The sequence below is a fragment of the Indicator indicator genome, chromosome 1 (assembly GCF_027791375.1).
Source record: "Indicator indicator isolate 239-I01 chromosome 1, UM_Iind_1.1, whole genome shotgun sequence".
NCBI classification, from domain to species: Eukaryota; Metazoa; Chordata; class Aves; order Piciformes; family Indicatoridae; genus Indicator; species Indicator indicator.
The window spans coordinates 8,491,248-8,507,667 of NC_072010.1; the positions used below are offsets into that span (position 1 = coordinate 8,491,248).

At 44.5% G+C, this 16,420-nt stretch overlaps 1 protein-coding gene across 2 annotated transcripts in view; it reads left to right on the forward strand.

Moving 5' to 3' along the window:
* Nucleotides 1-1,507: 1,507 nt before the first annotated feature.
* The window catches only part of TMEM135 (transmembrane protein 135), a 172,850-nt gene continuing 157,937 nt past the window's right edge, over nucleotides 1,508-16,420 (forward strand). For both annotated transcript variants that reach the window (XM_054387070.1, XM_054387078.1), the window contains exon 1: nucleotides 1,508-1,648. In XM_054387070.1, coding sequence (XP_054243045.1) covers nucleotides 1,508-1,648 — 141 coding nt within the window. The remainder of the gene's footprint in view (nucleotides 1,649-16,420) is intronic.

A 16,420-nucleotide genomic window follows, 5' to 3' on the forward strand; every position in this document is an offset into this window, starting at 1 on the left:
CGAAGATATTTGCTCCCTCAGTCAGCTTGAGGGGGAGCTGCACCTCAGCCTAAAGCTGGATTGTAAGTTCCAGGGTCTTCTACTAAATTATAAATACAGACAACCTAACAGAGGGTTGGTTGGACAAGCACGCTTGAAATAGCATAATTGAACTATTCAGGCCAAAAATTTCCTAGTGCAGATTTGCTAGGAGTCTGCAAACTGTCTCTTAGTGGCTCCAGGTTCTGTGAACTGTCCAACCCATCTATGGGCTGATAAATTTGGAATCCAAGCATGTCCTTGCATGCATAGCAGGCTTCTTGTGAGGGAAATTCTTGGTAAGGGACTTTGCAAAATTAATGACAAACTTGACTATCTTGTTGGGAGTGCTAGGCTGGTCTTAGGTCTAATCAACGAGGGGAAGTCTGCTGGCTTTGCAAGAAGCGTTTGACATGGGATATAAGGGGGAGGAATTTTCTTGCTGTGGATCTGTTCCAAGTCTTTGTATTTGACTGCAGGTTAGTTCACTGATCAACCTTTTTGTCTCAGCTCTATCTCCCATGAGGTCTTGAAATAACTTCTGACTTCACCAGTGCACAGAAGGTAGAGAGTGTATTTGAGCGTTCACAGTCTGTTACTTAACAAAGATGTAAGTAAAAGCCCCTGGTCCTGAGACACCGAGTGCATTTAGTCCCGACGCAACCGACATTTGAAGCTGGAACGGGATGCCAATTTTGCAACTGAACTATAACCGTGTCATCAGTCACTGTCTTCACAATTCTGTGAAATTCCATCACATCCCACCCGTGCTTCCTTCCAAATCACAATCAACCTCTTTTAAGCTTTCTCCTTATAGTGCAGTTGCTTTTACTCCCTCAATGCCTTTAGCTGCCTTTCTCTCGCGCAGTTCCACCAGGAGCTGCGGAGCCCAAACCGCACTGGGAGTGTATGTACCAAAGCTTCAAGCACCGACATGACGTTGCTCACATCAGGTCTCCCTGCTGATGTCTAGGGCTATCCCACTAGCTCGGTGCCTGGCAGCCGCTCAGACTCACGGAGGGCGTACCAGGCGTTTCCTCTCGCCGGACAAGGCCACCGGCCCTGGCCCAGCGGCGGGAGACAGGTGGCGACCGGCTCCAAGGAAGGCCACCTAGGAGCGCAGTGCTGCGCGAGCAGCGGGGTGTCGGGGGAGAACATGGGGGATGACATGGACGGGATGCGGGGGAAACACGGAGAACACAGAGGGGACGCGAGGAACACCCAAGGAGGACCGGGAAGCGCCGCTCCAAGCAAAATCCCACGTGCGGCGCGCGTCCAGCTCGCGCCATCCCGCCCCCGATGCTCCCCGCCCCGCGGCGGCCGCGGATTGGCTGTGGGCCTCACGCGAGCCGCGCGGAGGGAGGAGGTGGGGGGAAGAGGAGCGGTTGCCCGCGAGTAACCCCGCCGCCGCGAGCGCCCCGCGCGACCTTTCTCCTGCATCGGCGGTGACGCGGCGGCCGCGCGCACCCTCTCCTTGCGCGCGGCAAAGATGGCGGCGCTGAGCAAGTCCATCCCCCACAGCTGCTATGAGATCGGGCACACCTGGCACCCCAGTTGCTCCATGGCTATCCTACACATCACGCAGGGAGCGCTGTCCGAGTCCTTCCGCATCTACGGCACCCTCTACCTGGTGGGTGCACGGGGGCTGGAGGGGAACCTGGCCTATGTGGGGGCATGAGGGTAGTGTTTGGCTTGGGGAGGGAATCAAGGGCATGACGGCAGTGTCAGGCCTGGGGAGGGGGTCAAGAGCATGATGGCAGTGTCAGGCCTGAGCGGGGGGGAAGGGCATGAGGAGAGCGTGTGACCTGGGGAGAGGGGGCAAGGGCGGGAGGGTAGTCTTTGGTCTGGGGAAGGAGCAAGGGCATGAGGGGAGTGTGTGGCCTGGAGTGGGGGGCAAAGGCATCGGGATAGTCTTTGGTCTGGAGAAGGGGCAAGGGCAGGAGAGGAGTGTGTGGCCTGGAGAGGGGGTCAAGGGCATGAGGGGAATGTCTGGCCTGGGGAAGGGGAAAGGGCATGAGGAGGGTGATTGCCTGCGGAGGGACAACGGCATGAGGTGTATGGGAATATGGGGAGGGGCTGGCCTCGACGGTGAAGGGCATGAGAGATATGGGGATCTGACCTTTGGTGGGGCATGAGAGGAAGATCTGGCCTGTAGTGGGCAAGGGCTTGAGGGGTATGGGGAGAGTGGGATGGCTGAGGGGAAGGATCCAGGATCCAGGGGAAGGGCTGTCAGAGTTAGGGGAGTCTCTTTTCATTTTCAGATGTAAGGCCTTGAGGAATATTAGGGTGGGGGGAGCCTGACCTAGGGTGTAAGAGTGACTGTATAAGCGATATGGAAGGGAAGCCTGGCCTGAAGTGAGGAGAAGGGGCATGAAGAATGTTTAGAAGGGATATCAGAGTGTGGGGAACCTGGCCTGTGGTAGGGAGGAAGGCTATGAGGGATGTTTTGGGAGGATATAAGGGATCTTAGAGCAGAGTGAGTCTGACCTACTGTGGGGGAAAGGGCATGAGGCATATCAAGTGAGGGAGGCTGGTTCTGGTGTGGAGGAAAAGGGTGTATTGGGAGAGGAAAGGGAAGATGTCAAGGGGCAGCCTGACGCTGGGATGAGGGGGCAGAAGAGCAAAAAGGATATTTAGGGGGGAGTCTGGTGTTGGGGAGGAGAGAGATGGTGGTGGGAGCAGTTTGACTTGAGGGCAGGAGGACATGCAGCGAACAGTCTGATGCTTGTGGGAGGAGGCTCCCCTGGACCTAAGAAGGGAAAAGAAGGGTGTTTGGGTCTGGCGGCATAATATGATGTGAGAGGGGTAAAGCTGTTGGGTTAAAAGGGCATGGGTACAACCTGAACATTGTATTTTTATCTTTTTCCAGTACCTGTGATACCCGAATAAAAAATACTTAATATTTGCCTGTGAGACTAGCATTATATCTTTGGCAAGTGTACTGCATGTGTATATTGCTGTTGTGGGAGACACCTTGGTAATCAGTGCCTTAGGATCAAGGAGATTCTGTGGTGTAAGTAAGCAAGGCTAAGAAAATACGTTAAGGCTAAAGGAGTCTTAAGTATTCAGACAGTATCCTACAAGTGAGGTATCTTGGTTTGAGCATGCAGTTAGGCTTGGCTGTATCACCTCAGCACCTGGTTTGTTTCCAGCAAATTACAGTATAGGTAGAGGTGCTGGGATCTGCTTGCATCCGTCTGTGTAAACATATCCTGAAAGCTGATCTAAGCTGAAATTGCTGCAGGTGAGCCCTTCCTTCTGTCCTCACCTCTGTGTTCCTCCTGTAGTGGTGCTTGGAGGATTGCTGGCTGTAAGCTAAGAAAGAAAACAAGGCATTGAGTCTGTGCTTTCAACTCTGTACCATTGCTGGTATGACAAAATATTCAAGCTGTGTAATTGAGAAAAAGGGAAGGAGTGGGACTGCAACAGTCCTGATGTAATTTGTTTAAGCTTCTGTTGAAGTGTTCCTCAAGTGAAAATTGTGATGACATCGAATTACATGATAAAAAAAAGTTAATAACTGGTAGCAAGGTGGACCTAAGGAGTTGTTATGTCTGACAGTGAGTATTTTCACTCTGAACTGACACAAACATAAGTGGCAGCTGTTTGTTTGAGCATGGAGTGCCTTGAAAGTGGAAACTAATAGAGCATTCCCTCTCCTGCCCCTTTCCCCTCCCTGGTAATTTTTCATTTATAACTGTTTTATGATATAGTTTGCTGTGTGGGAGCATGAATACTTCTAGCAACAGAGAATGGGCTTGGAATGTGCCATGAGAGATATAGGGGTGATCTGTCAGGTCTGCCTAAAGATAAAGCAGCTTAAACAGCTCTGTAATTAAATCAACGTTCTCTAGCGGCCCAGCTTGGTAAAGAGATTCCTGCTCATAGCTCTGCTACAGTTCACTCAATTGTGCAGTCGTGTATTAAGGGGAAGCTTCTTTTCATTGAGAAGAAAATCAAACCCCAAAATCCAAGGTACTTTCCTGATCTGTTCTACGTTGTGGCCCCATGAGCAGTTATAACTTGTCATAGATCCAAGGTGGGGTGGGAACCTTCTCAACCAATGTCATTGCTGTACTGCAAAACATTTGTGTCTGTTTTTACATGACCTTCTTTACAGTCTTTAATTTTCTTAGATTTTTTGTTGACAGTGTTGAATTAGAGTAATCTAAAGCTGAGCTTGCTCCCAGACATACAGAACTGTACTGCTTTTTTGGGTGATTTTGGACCTTATCTCTCCTTGAGCAGATTCTATTCATTCACTGACCCAGAAGAGGCTACTCTTCTGCTTTTAACTAGGGTAATTTGCAGCTGCCTTAATGAACTGAATTGATTTATTAAACAGGGTTTGACAAGCACCAGACCCAGCATAAGGTAAAGAGTGAAAAGGTGCTGTGGGGACTGCAGAGGAGAAAGCAGAAGCTTTGCACATTAAGTAGCTTGGCAGGGGAAGAACAGTCCTGAATTAAGAGAGTTATCACTAACGTCATCCTTTGCTGGACTTAAAGCTGTTATTAAAAGTCTTGCATTTATAAATGAAATATTGCAGTTGGACCATAGAAATATTCAGTCCTTCTCTGTATTCTGAAATTCATATACTACTAATCAGTACAAGTCCTTTTTACATCTCAGCAACAAAAAATTGTGCTTTATTTTGCATGTTAAGCCCATAAAATAGTTTCTTCTTGATTTTTTTCTTCTGTTGCTACTAGCTAATAACTAAGAAGAGTGAAAGAGTTTCCTTTAACAAGAGCTTGCATGGAAGTGAGTGAGAATGGGTAGATGAGAATGAATTGCTAGAGGTTTTCTCTGGGAGAGAACATGGCTAGAGACAATTATAATCCAGGGTCCAAACTCCTAACATCTGCAGCCACATCCCTTAAATGTTTTGTTGCTCTTCAGTCAGTGAGAGACTGATGGAGCAAAATTAAGTAGTGCTTGTACTGGATGAGTAAAATACTGGTTTTCACTAAATGGTTGTAAGGAGTATTTGCTTTAAACTAGTGTTGTACTGTTCTTTTCTCCTTTTTTTTTTAGTTTTAAGAAATAAAATTTCAGAAATCATACTTGCACTGTCTTTATTTTTGCTGCAATATAAATTGATTGCTTTAGCAGAAGTAAATTTTATGTCTAAATTGAATTATCTGTCCTCATGAAGTGGCTGACAGGAATGCCTCTTTTGTAACTAGGACGACTTGATTTTCACAAACCAAGTGTCCTAACGTGTAAGTCTTCAGAGGCTCACTTTCTTGAAAAAACACACACACATTCTCCACCCTCCCAATTGCCTGAAAGAAACCCCAAACATCCCCTATAAACCTTATAAATACACTTTATAAAAACTGCCTGCATTGGTATCTTAAGAAAGTTTTTCTGAAAAGGCCCTTTATCAGAGTTTGTTGTACTTTGTTCTGTCTGTACTTGCATTGCAGATTAGTTGAGGCTAAAGGAAATGTGCAGGTGTTATTTTGTATTTTCGAAATTGAAGACTTTGGACTTCTAGACGTTCACAGAAGTGGGGAGAAGAGAATGATTTCACAGAGAAATTGTGTAGAGGTGGAGAAAGGGAACTGAGAAGCTGGAATATTTGATTTAAATTATCTCAACCTCTGTTTCCTGGGATTTCTGTTGGTTTAACATGGGAAATCTGCCATTCATCACATGCAAAGCCCTCTGATTCCTGAGGGGTTGTAGGGTTTAGAGACTTGTTTGGTGGTGCATATTTTGCAGTAGATGAATATGCTCGGTCATTAGTATGAAGTTTTTGTGGTATATTGAGGTTATCTGATCTGGTGGTGGTAACATTTCCTTGTAATTTAAATAGATGAAAATAGTGTTTGCTACTTCGAAGTTAAGCTAACTTTTTGACGATGGGACAAATAGTCATCTGTGTCGTTCACCTTTTCTTTCTTCTAGTCTAATAATGTGTTTTCTTCACTTAAATTAAGCCAGGCTCTCCCCTTCCTCTTCAGCCTGGCTTCTGTCCTGTTTTTCCCCTCTTGAACACAGACCTTTCCCCTCTCCACCAATGTCTCTCCACCCCAACCCTGCATCTGCTGCCTCATCAGTATGCCTGGAAACAGCTTGAGCACTGTCCCCTTGGAGGTTCACACTGTTTACTGTTAGTTTACTCCTGGCTCTGACTTCAGACACCTCTCGCCCAGACAGATCTGGCATGGAGGAGAGGAGCACTAGGCCTAAAGCAGCATGGGTGCCAGCGAGTCTGTTTGTGTGTCCTCTGCACTCGGGGATAGTTCAGCCAGTATTTAGCATAACAGGTGTAAGCTCAGCCTCCCATTCAAGTTCATTTTTAAATGATCCTCAGGGCTTGCTATATTCTATTGATTTCTTTTACTTAATTTATTGTCATACCCTTTTCATACTCATTTTGGTCTAATCTGTAATATTTTTAATACTTGTGTTCTATCTCTTTCCTCCTCTGATTTTAATATCTTGCTGGTTCTTCAATGACAATTGCTTCTTTCTGTGTCAAAAAGGTTTTGTTTTTTTTTTTTTCTTACTTAGGATTTCAGTGCTGCTGTCTTCCTTGGCTCTTTTTGTCTTCTGGATGTTTGTATTCCTTTTCTTAATTTGCATTATTTATTTTGTAAGGTCCCTAGGACAGTGTTGTATATAATACTGTTAAAGACAGAAGTGCTATCAGCAGTTGTATGTTTCTAGGATAGTTTATTTTTTCCTCTATAAACATGGATGGGACAACGGGACTAGGACAGTGTGGGCCAAGTAGTCTTGCACATGGCAGCTAGCAGGTCTCTTCACAGATAACTCACCGACTGACTAGAGGTAATATCAGGAATAAGCCTAATTATTGCACTAATGAATTATTTTGAAAACTGTTGAATGGAAGAGAGAATCATCAGCCAAAAGTCGAGGTGAGGCAGAATGAAGCCTGTCACATCACTTTCCTGGCTATATGTACCTTGCTGTAGGATAGGGCCAGAGGCTGGCCCCAAGGTGGAGTGGTGCACAGGGATGGTGTGCTGCTACTTCAGGGTCGCTTCATGTGGGCTTTCTCTTAGAAAGAGCTGCTTAAACTGGTCCTGAACAAAGCCGAGGAGGCAGCTAGCATTAAAACAGTTCCTGTACTGTCTGCCAGCATAGACCTAGTCATGAAGTCTGATCTTTGTGAGGTGTGTGAGAAGGCTGTACTGGCCCAGTGGTATGTCTAAAATAGTCTGGGATTTCTGGTTATATTTAATTATGGTCTTTTATGTTTGTTTGTTCTGTGAATGTGTATTTGGAAGTAGTGTGGGGAGACAAAAAAAGGATGTTAGTGCTACCCTTGAATATGCTTCCATATGCCATTTTGAATCTCTGGAATGGACCATCAGAAACTGCCTTCTGTCAGGACCCTGTAGCTGGAGATGCTTTGATGGTGGTGTGTGATTGCTTTGTGTTGGGCTATCTGTGTAATGTCCTGTATCTCTGTGCTGTGTTGTAAATGACATGTAGGTCAGTGTGTTCCTGCCTTTAGATTTTAGTGGAAGCTGGGTTAAGTATGACTAAAAGTAGCTTAGACATTAAGTAAGAAGCTGGCTGTGACATCTTCATTCCAGGCTGTTACCATTCTGCTTTGTTCGTGTGGCTTTTGGAGTAGACCAGTAAAATTCTTTCATAAATTGTCTTTTACTGAGATACTGAGAGTTTTAAAAGAATCAGTTAATGCATTCAGGTGGACTGAAGAATTTATGCTGGAGGAAACAAGAAGTAAACTGTAGCCTGCATCACAGTAGTGGTGGAAGTGACGGAAAGCCTCAGCCTTGCCTGACTAAGCAAAGATTTTTGGTATAGACACTACAAATACTGGGAGCCAGCAAAAATCATTCAAGGGACTCTTTATCAAGCAGGTGTAAATCTGTTGTCTTAAGCTGATACAGCTTTATAGTACAATGCAAGAATTTCAGGGTAGAAGGAGAATAATTGAAAATTTTACTCAGATGTTTTGAGAGGAAAACATAGCCCTCTACTTGTTTAAGTGCAAACAAAACAAGTGGTGAACATAAGTAATCATGGAATGGGAGTGATGCCAGGATTGAAAGTAATTTAGATGTCATTCACAGTATCACAGTATATCAAGGGTTGGAAGGGACCTCAAGAGAACATCAGGTCCAACCCCCCTGCCAGAGCAGGAGCACTTAGGGTAGTCCGCACAGGAACGCATCCAGGAGGGTTTTGAAAGTCTGTAGAGAAGGAGACTCCACAACTCCCCTGGGGAGCCTGTTCTAGTCCTCTGTCACACTCACTGTAAGGAAGTTTCTCCTCAAGTTGAGGTGAAATCTTCTATGTTCAAGTTTGAACCCATTGCTCCTTGTCCTGTCACTGTGTACCACAGAAAAGAGCCTGGCCCCCTGCTCCTGACACCCACCCCTCAGATATTTATAGACATTGATCAGATCCCCTCTCAGTCTTCTCTTCTCCAGACTAAACAGCCCCAGGGATCTCAGTCTCTCTTCATAGGGGAGATGCTCAAATCCCCTAACCATCCTTGTGGCTCTCCGTTGGATTCTCTCCAGCAGTTCTCTGTCTCTCTTGAACTCGGGAGCCCAAAACTGGACACAGGATTCCAGGAGTGGTCTCACCAGGGCAGAGTAGAGAGGCAGAAGAACTTCCCTCGACCTGCTGGACACACCCTTCTTGATACATCCCAGGATCCCATTGGCTCTCTTGGCTACAAGAGCACATTGTTGTTCCATGGAGAACTTGCTGTCCGCCAGCACTCCAAGGTCTTTCTCTGTGGAGCTGCTTTCCAGCAGGGCAGCCCCTAACCTGTCCTGGTGCCTGTTGTTATTTTTCCCCAGATGTAGGACCCTGCACTTGTCCTTATTGCACTTCATGAGGTTTGCCTGCACCCAGCTCTGCAGCCTGTCCAGGTCACGTTGGATGGCTGCACAGCCTGACAGGGTGTCAGCCAACCCCCCCAGTTTTGTATCATCAGCAAATTTGACATCCACTGCTCTGCCCTCATCTACCCACTTGGTCATAAGTTCATAGAAGGTTATCAGGTTAGTTAGACAAGATTTCCCCTTGGTAAATCCATTTTGCCTACTCCTGATAACCTTCTTGTCTTCCATGTGGTTGGAGATGAGTACGTGAGTACTCTTCATTTCTTTTTATAGTTAGCTGGATGATACGGAAATTTTTTAAAAAGCCAAACCAAAACAACCCAACCCCCTGATGGTTATCCTCATGTAACATCTCACAAGGGAGAGAGGAAGTCACAGAGCAGGAGGCACATGCTTTTCCTCAGATTATTTCAGGAACTGATTTATGAAATGAAAAAATCTAGAAGACAGCTTTTGTAATCCCTGAAATCAGGGAGTGGCCAGCTAACTGAAGAGCAACAAATCTGAATGTTTAAGGGGAGACATGAGAAGCAAAGTGATGATTTGAACCACAGTGCCTTTCAAAACCCAAGTGTTACCTGGAAACATTTTGAGATTAAGTTACTCCTATAAATCTCATTGAACTCTGCCTTTCTGTAGATTTGCCAAGGTGTCTGAATAATTGTGTTGACTTTTTTTTTTTGTAAGTAAAATTTGTTGTGATGTGCTTGATTTCAGTTGGATATTGTGTAGGCATGAGAGAAAGGTGATAGTGCTTTTTTTTTTTTTAGTTTCCATCAATCAGTGCTGTATGTGTTGCCCAATTTCACTAAAACTTGATGAAGGGGCGGTGTTCTTAAAGATGTACACCTTGTGCAGAGGTAGAAGGTGGTTTGTGGAGGAGGAGGAGAAAAAAAATGATGTATACATGACAGCAGAGTTGGTGCAAGTCTGTGGTTTTTTAGCCTGCTCTGTAACCTGTCAGACTGTTTACATTGGTCAGCCAATTAGCACGTTCATTAAATCAAACCATCCTCTGTCAGTGAGGCCTCCTGTGGAAGCTGTAGTTCAGGGACATAGGTGAAGTCGGGGGAAATTGGAGGTGAAGCTCAGGTTATTGCGGTTGGATGATAACTACTTGTAGGCGTTACATGACACATTGTTAAAATAATCAAGCCTGACTGGTGCCTGTGATCCTGGGAAAGATTGTTATGGAGTCTCCTGTTCCTTTTCTGCAGGAGAAAATTGATGTCCTCGAAGGTCTTGCTATTAGTCTTAGCTACTAGACTGTGTAGCTGTGTTTTAAGGATGGTGTTGGAAATGAATGTATTCTTAGCATGGCAAAGATGGGATAAATTAATTCTAATTTCTTAGTTCTGTAGCGCTTAAAATTTGTATGTGAAGACAAAAGTGAGGAAAAAAAAAAAAGGACCTCAGTAATGCTCTTCCATAAACTGATGGTATCCTGAATCTGGTGGACTGATTCATTGTTACATGTTCACAATGAAGAGTCAAAATGCACTTGTGTGAGTTAATGCTAGGAAATACTTTTCCTGTCTATTTATTTTTACTGAGTAGGCTTTTTTATATATACTTCAAAACAAAATGCAGTTTGCCTTAGAGATCAACTCATTAACAATGTTTATTAGAGTGACTAGTGGATTACTGACTGTTTGTGTTTGAGGGATGGTCTTTCATCTTCCATATTTTATGTAAAAAGTCTAAAAAACACATTTCTGCCTTCTACCCTCATTTTTATTGACATGAAAACAGTCTTAGGTATGTAGTAGCCTGTCTTTCATGGGTTTTCCATCTATATTAAATATAATTTCATAGCAGTCTTTTAAAAATGAAAGTGTTTCAATGAGAGTTAAATCAGAGCTTGTTTTAAGCCCTAGGGAAAAGGGGCAATTACCATTGAAGAATACATTTATGGTCAGTTTACACTGGACTGGTAAACAGGAGGAGAAATCTTCCAGTCTGGGCCAGGTGTATAAGATAATCAGCTCTTTAGGGAATTGTTCTGGTGCTTGTATGTTCAAGGATTTTGGAGGACAGGTTTGTGATCATGACTTTTGCTCTGTTGACTGTCATTTATATATCCGGCTGTTTGTTCCCTTTGTTTATAACTATTGAGGGTCTGGGGTGGCCTTCAAAAGCCTTCTAACACTGCCATGTCTGCATTAAAGCATAACTGAATTTGGGGTTTCAGGTTTTAAACAGTTCTGTGCAGAAGTGAGTGAAGGAGTTACTTTTTTTTTGAAAAACAAGTCAGTGTCTTTTTGTTTTCAGTTTTCCCACAGGTGGTAATGTGATCCTTGGCTATGCTGGATCCATCTTCAGGTGTGGGAAGGGAATCATCTTTCCTCCATGCTTGACTTACATTATTCAAGAGGCTTTGCCTGACCACATTCTTAGTACCGAACTAATCATGTTTGAGACCAGAAATATTTTCCCTGGAAGTCAGGCTGACAGGCATTCAATTCCTTTCCTTACTCCTGTATGTGCGTAAGGCACAAGTGTCGCATAAGGCACAAATGTCACGCAAGGACAATCAAATAAATTTCTTACTTGGAGGTGTTATTAAAGAGTAATGTATTTGTCTTGTCTGACTGTAGCATGCAAAATTTGGTCCTCTGAGGACTGCAGTGTTGTGATCTATGTAAATTCCATCTAGATGCACATGTAGCTTTCCCTTATAATACCCAGTGATACACAGACTGTTGTTTAATGGTCTCTTCTGGGATGTATGTAGGAGAGGCTTGAGATTTTGTCTTGTGGGTTTGCAAATCACTGAAGTAGTACTAATAGGCATTTAAAACATTGAAACATCCTTTAATGCTTGTATTACGGTATTTGAATGCTTGAAATTATTCTGACTACTTATTTCTTAATATTGTAACATATCTAAATCTTTTCAGAATTAAATCTGTTCTTGTCAGTTTTTTTCCTGAAACATTCTCTGTTAACTTTTTTCCTATCTCTGTTTTTAATGATGTACATAGGATTCCTTTTGCTTCATCCTTTTTTACCACCTTGATCCTTTGTTCTTCCTCAGACTACCATTAATTTGTTTCTTCTTTATTCTGATTTTTCTTAGTGGCCTGTCAGAGAGGGACCTGGGAGTGCTGGTTGACAACTGGCTGAACATGAGCCAGCAGTGTACCCAGCTGGCATAGAAGGCCAATGCCATCTTGGCTTGTATCAGAAATAGTGTGGCCTGCAGGACTAGGGATATAATTCTGCCCCTCACCATCACTGGTGAGGCCTCACCTCGAGTATTGCGTGCAGTTCTGGGCACACAGGTGAGGTGCTGGAGCGGGTCCAGAAAAGAACGATGACACTGGTGAATGGATGGTCCAAGTGGTGAAAGTCTTGAGGGAGAGGCTGAGGGAGCTGAGAAGAGGAGACTCGGAGGGGACCTTACCACACTCTACAACTATCTGAAGGGAATTTGTAGTAAGGTGGGGGTTAGGCTCTTCTCCCAGGCAAATTGTGACAAGATGAGAGGGCATGGCGTGGAGCTGTGCCAGGGGAGGTTTAGGTTGGGTGTTAGAAAGCACTTCCTCACAGAAGAGGTAATTAGACACTGGAATGGACTGCCCAGGGAGGTGGTGGAGTTGCTATCCTTGGAGATGTTTAAGGGAAGATTGGATCTGGTGCTTAGTGGCATGATCTAGTCAGTGGGGTGGTGTTAGGTCATAGGCTGGACTCGATCTCAGAGGTCTATTCCAGCCTCAATAATTCTGTGATTCTTCAGACTGTTGGACTAAAGGGAACTTGTGGATGTGAATAGAAGGAAATTGGGAAGATCTGAAAACTTTGGCAGTGCATGATTTGTTTTAAATTCCGTTTTGCTCATAGTTGTTGAGTGCTTGAGCATCTAGAAAAGTACTTCTTAAGGGAGATGGGGAATGACAGGATTTATTAGGTGAGTATATTGGAATGAAAATATAAAAACGTTAGCAAAGTTTTCTAGAGCCACAGTGGCTTGAGCTCTGATGCTTTTGAGAGAAGAAAGTGAAGTTAAAATAGCAGGAAGGGCTGCAAAAACTGTTACAGGCAAACAGTTCAGCTGTTTTGGTGTTGACTGTGGATAATGAATACTGAAGTCTCTGTTTAGTGCTTACAAAGGCCAAATAAAGACTGCATCTGCAGACTCTACTGATGGTTAAAGTTTCTTTTTAGTGAACAAAACAACACAGCGTAAGAAAATGTAAATTTTGGTGACAGGAAAACATCAGTTTGTTTTTGAAATGAGGGCTTCCTTTATTACTTTCCAAGTATCACAGAATCGTAGAATGCCAGGTTGGAAGGGACCCCAAAGATCATCAGGTCCAAACAGTTGTTACAAGAACTCGTTATACTCTACACCAACTCAAATGCTTAGTTCTTGATAGGGTTGGAATTTTTCTTGATGAGTAAGTACATCTTTAATGTTAGGTGAATACATCTGCAGGGCACAAATCTGCCTAAGAAAATGCCATTATCTGTTTCTTTAAATGTCAGTGACAAACACGCTGGTTTTCATGATAGAGTTTTTATGGTATATTTGATACATTAAATCTTTTATTCCATTTGTAGTCTCTTCTGTAGAGAGATGTGTGTACAGGGTAAGATTCTAATCTTAGAGTTTTGTCACTTTTTAATGGATGATATACAGTATATGTGTAAATGAGAAGTGAAAGTCATGCAGTTTCTCTCTGGAATGGAAAATGGTGCAGTCAGTGATAGCTTTTCATATCTATGAAACTTTATTCCACAGTCTTACTGATTTTTTTTTTTTTTTAAGGAAATTTGATGCTCTGCAGGGAAGGGTTGTCTTGGATAAATATATGTTCCTTTGAAGGGTGGAGTTGCTAATAACAGTCTTTATCCCAGTGAGTTGTGTAGTGCTTCTGATATCCTAGGGCCAGGTTGTTGGATGCCTTAAAAATAAGAGATCTTAAGAGTGACTCTGTGTTTTATGGAAAACCAGAGTAGGAAGTTGCAGCAGATCTAATGTGTTCCTAAGCCACTGTTAGAGATTGTAGAATCGTAGAATTAGTCAGGGTTGGAAGGGACCACAAGGATCATCCAGTTCCAACCCCCCTGCCATGGGCAGGGACACCTCACAGTACATCAGGCTGGCCAGAGCCTCATCCAGCCTGGCCTTAAACACCTCCAGGGATGGGGCCCCAACCACCTCCCTGGACAACCCATTCCAGGCTCTCACCACTCTCATGGGGAAGAAATTCTTCCTCATATCCAGCCTGAATCTCCCCACTTCCAGCTTTGTTCCATTCTCCCTAGTCCTGTCACTACCTGATAGCCTAAAAAGTCCCTCCCCAGCTTTCTTGTAGGCCCCCTTCAGATATTGAAAAGCCACAATAAGGTCACCTTGGAGCCTTCATTTCTCCAGATTGGGGCTGTTCAACTCTTTCAGTCTCTCCTCATAGGAGAGGTGCTCCAGCCCTCTGATCATCCTGGTGGCCCTTCTCTGGACACCTTCCAGCATGTCCATATCCCTCTTGTAATAGGGGTTCCAGAACTGGACACAGTACTCCAGGTGGGGTCTCACCAGAGCTGAGTAGAGGGGGAGAATCACCTCCCTTGACCTGCTGGCCACACTTCTCCTGATGCAGCCCAGGATCTGGTTGGCTTTCTGGGCTGCAAGTGCACCTGACAGCTCATGTTGAGCTTCTTGTCCACCAGCACCCCCAAGTCCCTCTCCTCAGGGCTGCTTTCCAGCCACTCACTGACCAGCCTGGATTTGTGCTTGGGATTGCCTCGACCCAGATGCAGGACCCTGCACTTGGTCTTGTTGAACCTCCTGAGGTTGGCTTGTGCCCACCTCTCCAGCCTGTCAAGGTCCCTCTGGATGGCATCCCTTCCCTCCAGTGTGTCTGCTGCACCACACAGCTTGGGGTCATCAGCAAACTTGCTGAGGGTGCACTCAATGCCACTGTCCATGTCACTAACAAAGATGTTGAACAAGACTGGTCCCAGGACTGAGCCCTGAGGGACTCCGCTTGTCACTGGCCTCCACTGGGACATGGAGCCATTGACAGCCACTCTTTGTGTGTGGCCATCAAGCCAGTTCTTTATCCATCTCGTGGTCCACCCATCAAACCCATATGTCACCAGTATGGAGACCAGGATGTGGTGTGGGACAGTGCTGAAAGCTTTTGCTTAGGTCCAGGTAAATGACATCAGTTGCTCGCCCCTCATTGATTAATGTTGCTGCAGCATTCTTCAGCCTCAGGTAAGGCTGCGTTGCTGTGTTCTGCCAAGAAGTCGTGATTAATGAAACCTGGGTTATAATCTACAGACATTCTGTGAGGGGTGCTCTCCCTGATATCAGGCATTTTTCTGGGAAGTCTTTTCTTTCTCAGAGAGAGATACAGGCAGAAGATATCCTGTGACTTCAGAAATCGAGGGAGAGGCAGCACTGGATGCAGATTGGTCTGAGAGTAGTGAGAGGAGTATGTTGCTCCTCTTGTGTGGATTATGGCTAAACCTCTATGTTAGGAGATGGAGCGAGGCAGCACAGGCAGCATGAGGTTTAGGGGAGGCAGCATTGTATCAGGGTTGCATATAGCAAACATTTGTGGCATTGTCTCACACAGCAGTGCTCCACTGTTGCGTGCATGCTGGACTGTCTTACTAAAATTGAAAATCTGCAAAAATTTTTAAGCTCCAAATGATTTTATTTTGTAAATCCTTGTCACTCTGTCTCATAAACAGAAGAGTGAAACTAAGAAATTATGGAGCATGGAGACAAGAGTAATGGGAAGTATGGAGCTTGTTTTGGGAATTCCTGGATACACAGTGGTCGACTGTAAGGATCAGTGACTAAGACCCCAAACTAACTGTTACATATATCAGCATTAAGGTCCTGATACAGACCATCCTGAGGTGCCTAAAATAAGGTGTCCTAGGATTTGTGTGTTCTCTAATAGCTGGAGAACTGAGACCACAATGCCAGTGGAGATGTTAATTTTTGTCTGTCTGTCTCTAAAAGGAGTCTCAGGTGACTTATAGGCCTTCTGCTGACCAGATCTGTTAACATCTTTGTGGAGATTAGTAGTTTGCCAAGGATGCCTCCTTCTTCCATGTGCTTATCAATGTCTGCTGCTAAGCCTTGAGCAGTGCATTTATTTTAAGAATTTGGCCTTCATCTCAGTGTCGTCACAGCTCAGTTGAGTAAAGAGTATGATCGTGAGAAATATGAACTGCTGCAATCTGACAGATTTCATGATCCTTCTGTCTTGCCAACCTCAAATTTAATAGTACTTTCCTGAAGTGTGTGGAGCTGAAAGGGAGAGTAAGGTGGTGTCCAGATACCTTTTCTGTGTAGTCACACCATTGGTGGTGGAGGAAAGGAGAGCCTGCTTCGTAGTCTGCTCTTGCCTGTTCTTAGCTGTACACAGTATTTAGTGTAGTTGATCACAGAATCACAGAAACATTCAGGTTGGAAAAGATCCTCAGGATCACCAAGTACAAATGATAACCCTTCTGTACAAGGGTCACCCCTAAACCATATCCCCAAGCACCACATCCAAATAACCTTTAAACAC